Source organism: the organism of the source record quoted next, unplaced genomic scaffold (assembly GCF_019419815.1).
Source record: "Pyrus x bretschneideri cultivar Hongxiangsu unplaced genomic scaffold, Pyrus_bretschneideri_v1 Contig1, whole genome shotgun sequence".
Classification (NCBI taxonomy): Eukaryota; Viridiplantae; Streptophyta; class Magnoliopsida; order Rosales; family Rosaceae; genus Pyrus; species Pyrus x bretschneideri.
In genome coordinates this window covers 5,882,199-5,889,993 of record NW_025999390.1, presented here as the reverse complement: position 1 = coordinate 5,889,993, position 7,795 = coordinate 5,882,199, and the positions used below count along the sequence as shown (strand labels likewise).

General features: G+C 39.5%; 1 protein-coding gene across 1 annotated transcript; it reads right to left on the bottom strand.

Moving 5' to 3' along the window:
• Positions 1 to 2,761: 2,761 nt before the first annotated feature.
• Positions 2,762 to 3,112, bottom strand: LOC103957559 (BURP domain protein RD22-like). Its single transcript, XM_048590649.1, has one exon. It carries the CDS (start codon positions 3,110 to 3,112, stop codon positions 2,762 to 2,764), a length of 351 nt encoding a protein of 116 aa, XP_048446606.1.
• Between the last annotated feature and the right edge of the window lie 4,683 nt (positions 3,113 to 7,795).

Sequence of the window (7,795 nt, the reverse complement as noted above, 5' to 3'; positions counted from 1 at the left end):
AGAAACAATATGAGTTGGTTTTTTATCGCAAGATGTCTCGACATATCTAATTAAGATGGTTTTAATTTAATCGAAAATCAATTAATGTAGTTTTTAAACGTAGGTGTTTGAATTCAGTGTAGTCTCTAGATATGGATGATATTGATCTATTGCATTTTTACTTAACGACTACATTGATAAATTTTTCATTTTAATGATCATCTTGATTTGATGTGTATCATATGTGACAAAAATTGTTATAAGATAGGATGTGCATTTGAGTGTGTGAATGCGTGCAAACTAAGAATTAGTCGAGTCCCATGTTTGCTCCTGACAGGGACTAGGTTTAATGAGACTAAGTCTCACTCGCCTAGACTAAATCTGGGACTAGCTAGTCTTAACGTAACCCCTTGAAAACCATGGGACTAGCTAAGATTGTCCCCTCTCTCCCCCTCGCCTTGCTCCTTGACCACTCACCCTCGAAAACCATGGGATGCTTTTCACAACCAATTTTCATATAAAATACCAAATTGAAGATGGGAGAGAGGGGATTACGATTCTACCTGAATCGAGGCCAAAATGTAGTCAGAAGTGGCTGGAAAATGGCTTGGAAGTCTCGGCTAGTTTGGGTTTTTTTCGAATCCATGACAGATCAAGCATGCAAAGCTCGAATATGGGACCAAAGATGAGAAAGAGTTTGTTAGTGGTGCAAATCTCGTCTAACCCGATGAGGTTTAGTTGGAAAACCCGTCGAGAAATTTGCAACTCATCGGAAAAAATGAGGCAAGAGGTGAAGTGCAGAGGCAGTGAAGAGGTAGGAGGGAGAGGTGAAGTGTAGAGGCAGGAGGCGAAGAAGATGAAGTGAAAAGGCACAGGATTTACAATAAAAAATAAAAAAAAAAAGAAGGAACAAAAATGGGAGAAATGGGGAATGGGGAGGGAGAAGCGGAGAGAAAAAATGAATGAAGAGATAAGAGAGGGTTCTAGAAAAATAGGGAAAAAGATAAATTAATAACAAAATATTAATTGATATATTAAATTAAAAATAAATATTATTAAATATTATAATATTATAATCTCTTTTTTAGTCTGACACTTGCACCAAACGCTTCATTAAGTCAGTCCAGCTTAGTCTAGTCTAAGCCAATCCAGCTTAATCCATGAAGCTAGTTTAGTCCGAAACAGTCCGGTGCAACAAACGTACCCTAAGTTAGGTGGTATTATAGGATCAGTTTACGTAAAAGTGTTAAGCTTTTTAATTAGAGCATGTTAAAAATTTTACTTTTAAAATAAAACAATTTAAGTGATTTTTTAAACAAAAAAATTTTGAACTTTCTTGCCAGTTAAAAACGTTTATTGGGAGCTGAAAACGCTTTAGATTGTTTTTAAACCACTTTCATATAGGTTTACAATCTATTAATATTGAATTACCGTGTTTTATTTGTTAATACTTAAAATTAATGCAAACTTATCGAGTACTCTTTAGAAAATGTGTAGTATATATATTGTTACCACCGCACACAAAAATTATGTTGTAAGTAGCCATTTACCACAGTAGTGAAAATGTGTTGAGTCCCTTGTATAACAGCGTGAGTTCAAACCTCGTTAGTGACTAATCTAACAAAATCTATCGTTTGACAAAAAAATAAACTATTGTATCTTTTCTTAAGGAATGGGGCAATCTTTACTATTTGCAACTTTAATCGTTTCAAACTAAACATTAATGTAGTGACTAGTCAATTGAGTCCTTCCCGATACATCGAGCTTCTTATTTTCAACGAAAACAAGTACTCTATATAATTACGTTATTACTAACTTATTATGAAACTTAATATATTAATTTTTTTTGTGTAAATAATATTATTTGTTAAACAAGTATTCTATAAAAGTCATCTTGCATATGATTACATATAAGACCACTTACGGATTCAATACTATGCGTAGTCATCGTGATTTTGCTTATCAATTAAAATCCATTAATTTTTTATCCAACTATCGACCTTTCCTATTGAGCGATGATCAGTCATCCTACATTTTGAAAATGCCATTTATACCCCTATGCTATTTGGGCACCAAAACAGACTAACCCTAAAGAACAATGAATGAAAATAAAATCTTAAAAGTGAAAATAACTTAAAATAATTATTTTTTTTATTATGTATCATTCCTTGTATTTTTCTTCTACATGCATTATATCAGTTTTCCTTCACTTCTTCACCCTTGTTTCTTTTCATATATATTTTTCTCATATTGCAAGTACTAGAGGGGAAAACTAAAAAAAAAAAGCGAAACGATTATCAAAAGAAACTTTAGTCATGTTATTGACTGTTGTGGTTCACTATAGCAAATTTGTAAATACTTATTCCATATTGCAAACAAAATCATTCCCAAACAAATCCTCAGTGTGATAGAGTGTGGTTCACTTTTGCAAACTTGTAGACCTCCTTTGTAACCCCTCAACCTGGAGTTCCACATGAGGAACCAGGTTAACTATACATATACAAATCTGATCATATATGTATTACATATACAATAACGAATAAAGAAGGAAGAGTTTTTCAAATACAGAGTTTATGGCACCGGTAGCAAGTACTTTATGATTCAGGTCTTAGTAAGTTTATTGACAGAGATCAATCGTTTTCATTCAAGTTATTGATAATGGGATGAAAGTAACATCCCATTATTAATTATGGGATTTTTTTACCATACATAACGGGGTGCAACTGCTCTTATTGAATTCATTTTACAGGGAAGCTCTTTGGCAAGTGATCATGCCAGGTAGCTAAAGTTTCTGTTTCGAAACCCAGGCAATATCGCTGTCAGAAAGAAAATGGCAAACGGGAACGGTTCCTGGTTCAACTTTCAAACCTTGTAAGATTTTTGGGTTCCATCTAGATGTGTCTGCTTGGCAGATAGCAACTGCTTTCGCGGTCGTCCCGTCAGATCCTTGTAAAGGCACCATATAAGCCCTAATCCTTTGAAATGAATGGCAATAGAAGACAGCATATGGGTAGCTTAACTTGTGGCACACAATGACTCTGCTCTTGTCGACTGCAGAAAAGTTCTTCATTCTAGGGGAAATTATTGTGTAATTCTGCACCCCTTTTTCCACCTCTTCCGAGCTTGGTTTCATTAATTCTCAGCGCCTTCCAGAGGCACAATAAAAGTCCATGCTTTTTCAATTGCATGGCAGTAGAAAACGGCATACGGATATATCATCTTAGAGTAGTTCCATCGGGAACCTTTAGCCTGGCACCCAGCCAAATTATTGGCCCGGCACCCAGTTGATCCACTCCAGCCGAGCAGATAGGCTGGCACCCAACCCAAGCTGGTCTTTAGGCCGGCTCAGAATATGCTGAGCCTTTGCCCGACCAACATGTTAAAGGAAAAGAAAGCACACGATCTGATTGAGAGTGATTGTAGCTTATGAAATTGTCAACTCTTGGGATTGAGTGATTATAAGATGTAAATATAATTAGCTTTATTCTAGGATCTGTTTACTTAGAATAGCTTACCTTATGTGCCAATATTCAAATCAATGCAATATACAAATTCTTAATTCAAGTTGGCATCAGAGCACAGATCTTGGTGACTTTATCACGCTTCCGCCACCATAACCACCGTAGCCCTCCCATAACCACCACAGATCTCTCACAAACACCATTGCCAACACCATGACAGAACCAACCAAAATTATGAAACTAGATGAGAATCTCATGGAATTCTCAGACCCATATGCCATACATCACTCGGATCATACTGGGCTTATTCTAGTTTCCAAACCACTTGATGGGAACAATTATGGGCAATAGAGCCATGCCATGTGCATAGGTCTCAGTACAAAAAACAAGGTTGGGTTCATTGATAGAACCATTAAAGCTCCATCACCCTCGGACTCAAAATATGCAGCTTGGAAAAGATGCAACGACATGGTAACGCTATGGATTGTGAACTCAATCCACTCAGACATTGCCTGCAGCATTATGTACACTAAAATTGATGTTGCAGTTTGGAACGATCTCAAGGATAGGTTTTCACAGAGCAGTGACTTGAGGATCTACCAAATTCGACAAAAAATTATCGAAAATCATCAAGGGCAGCTCTCGGGTTCTGCCTATTACACCAAGATGAAAGCCATGTGGGACGAGTTAGCGTCTTACAATGACCCATTAACTTGCACTTCTGCAGGCTTAAAAGGACTCACTGAACGGGAAGAAAAAGAAAGAGTTATGCAGTTTCTGATGGGATTGAATGACTCTTATGCGACTATACGAGGCTCGATTCCGATGATGAGTCCACTCCCTAACACACGCCGAGTTCATGGCCTCATTTTCCAACATGAATGGCATATGGATGTGACTAGTCGCTGAGATATGGGGACGCACTTTCATGTAATGCAGGTTCAGCGAATCTCAGCGCCATCGTTATCCAACAAACAGCCCTCCAACATCTTTTCACGTAAGTCACTTAAATGCACCTACTGTGACAGAGATGGACACTTGGTGGACCGTTGCTACTACATTATTGGGTTTCCCGAATGACACAAATGGCATGGCAAGAACGTGAATCCCAAGAATAAGAGATCGGCAGTTAACAATGCCGAGGCTCTCAATTCTACTACAATCACCAAGCCTAATACTTCTGACGGTCCTATGTTTACCACCGAGGAGTATAATTAGATCATTGCCATGACTCCGCAATGGTAATGAACAACCACTTGCAAACGCAACAGGTATCTTCTTGCCTACATGCAATATAGCACGCACAGATTCACACTCGACTCTATATTAGATTGTTGATAGCGGAGCAACCGATCATATATCACATTCTCTACCAACACACAACATCATTGATGCTCAGCATGATTCCGTTGGTTTACCAAATGGGGGCCAAGCAAAAATAAAAAATATTGGCTCTGTAAAATTGTCACATGATCTATCTCTTGATAAAGTTCTTATGTCCCAAAGTTTCGTGTCAACTTATTGTTTGTTAGTAAATTGACGAGAGCTTTGCATTGTATAGTGACATTCTATCCGGATTTTTGTGTTGTGCAGGACATGGATACGAGGAGGGTGATTGGCCTGGGCAAGCATTTTGATGGGCTCTACTATCTTACACCAAGACAAAACGCTCACCATCGCCAACCATATTCATCATACCACTAGCCTATAGCATCAGCGCCTTGGACACCCATCATCTGCACCTTTACTTACATTAGCGAAAAATAATGTTGAAATAATATTTGATTCCAAACACATTTGTGAAGTTTGCCCTTTAGCAAAGCAAACTCGTTTACCCTTTCATCATAGTGAAATCAAAACTACTGCACCATTTAACTTGATTCATTGTGATATTTGGGGACCTCACAGAAATCCAACACACTCTGGGGCACGCTATTTTCTTACTATTGTCGATGATTTGACACGTTTTTCTTGGGTACATCTTATGAATTTCAAATCCGACACATAAGCGATTTTGAAATCCTTTTTCTCTTGGGTCAAAACACAATTTAACGTGACATTAAAGCTCTTCGTGCAGATAATGGTAGTGAATTTCTTTCCATGCGTTCTTATCTTGACTCATGTGGCACCTCTTCCAACATTCTTGTCCTTACACACCACAACAAAACGGGGTGGTTGAATGTAAACATAGGCACCTTTTAAATGTTGGCCAGTGCTCTTCGGTTTCAGGCCAACTTACCTTTAAAATTTTGGGGGGAAAGTATCCAAACTGCTTGTTATCTCATCAATCGTCTACCTACACCCTTTCTCTCTCATAAATCCCCATACAAATTGTTGCACAACACACCTCTAACTTATACGCACTTACGCGTTTTTGGATGCCTTAGTTATGCTACCAACCTTACACCCACCAATAAGTTTGACGTTCGTGCTCGTCGTTGTGTTTTCCCTTGTTATCCTTTTGGTCAAAAGGTTATAAGGTATATGATCTAGCCACCCATAAATTTTTTACCTCACGTGATATCATCTTCCATGAGCATATCTTCCCTTATACTCACTTACCCACTATAAACCAAACCGACATGCATGATCCTCTCATTGCTCCTCCAACACATGACATGCATGTTACTCCCATTGTTCATCCAACACATAACTACACTTCCCCCAAAACGGTGATTGTTTCCCCACACAACACGGACCCCATTTCCTCAACCAACCCTGAGCCTTCATCCCTACTTCCACCACATATTATCTTTCCTACCCTTGAGCCTTCATCTCACACTGCACCCACGTTACCTGACACCACTGCCCCACCGCCTGAACCCGTCACTTCTCATACTAAACCCATCACTTCCACTGCCTCACTTCGCCACTCTACTCGTCCCACCAAACCACCTGCTCACTTCAAAGATTATGTGGCTCATCACTCCACCTTGCTCACGCCCACGGAGTCTTCCTCGCGGTCCATGTCCAGTACGCGTCATCCACTGCATCGGTATGTTTCTTATTCATGCCTATCTCCTGGGTATCAACGTTTTGTTTCTCATATATCCCACTTGGTGGAGCCTACTACCTATAAGCAGGCTTGTCACAATCCCCACTGGGTTGCAGCGATACGAGCTGAACTCACAGCCCTCGAAGAAAATAAAACTTGGAGTTTTTTTCCTTTTCCGCCCGGACAACGACCCATCGGCTGTAAATGGGTTTTCAAACTTAAGTATTGATTTGATGGGACTCTTGAAAGCTACAAAGCACGTCTTATTGCCAAAGGTTTCACCCAACGTGAAGGTATCGACTTCAAGGAGACATTCGCACCGATGGCCAAACTTATTACCGTTCGCTGCCTCTTGACTGTGGCTGCTGTCCGCAATTGGCCTTTACATCAAATGGACGTCCACAACGCTTTTCTCCATGGCGAACTTCAAGATGAGGTCTACATGTTGCCTTCCCTGGGTTATCCTCGACAAGGGGAGAATGTCGTGTGTCGACTCCATAAATCTTTATACGACCTTAAACAGGCGTCCAGAAGTTGGTTTCGAGAGTTCTCTTCGGCAATACGTACCATCGGTTTCTGCCAATCTAAGGCAGATTACTCTTTGTTCACTCAAGTCAAGGTACTTCACTCACCATTATATTGTTATATGTTGATGACATGGTGATTACAGGCAACAATGAGGCAGAAATTAAGAACCTAAAGACTTTCCTTAGTAGTCAATTTCGAATTAAAGATCTCAGACCTCTGAAGTATTTCCTTGGAGTCGAGGTCACACGTTCGAAAGCTAGAATCACAATTTACCAACAGAAATATACACTGGACATATTGGAGGAGGCTGGATTGTTGGGTGCTAAACCCACGAAGGTTCCAATGGAGGCAGATTTGGTACTATCACCTACATGTAGCAGTTCACTTCACGAACCTGCGAAGTATAGATGCCTAGTTGGAAAGTTGATCTATTTGACCATCACTAGACCAGAAATAGCATATACTGTCAACACGTTGAGTCAGTTCATGCAAGATCCACAACGACATCATCTTGATGCAGCACATCAACTTCTTCGATACCTTAAAGGAGCTCTTGGGCAAGGTTTGATGTTTCCTTCTCAAAGTGAACTACAATTAATTGGTTATTATGACGCAAATTGGGCTCGTTGCCCTATTACACGTCGGTCAGTGACTGGTTATTGTATCTTTCTTGGAAACTCATTGGTGTCCTGGAAAAGCAAGAAGCAAGTTACAGTAACTTGTTCATCCGCAGAAGTGAAGTATCGATCTATGGCCGCAGCTACTTGTGAGTTAAGTTGGTTGCGATATTTATTGGAAGACTTGCGAGTTAAGCATCCCCAACCAGCAAGAT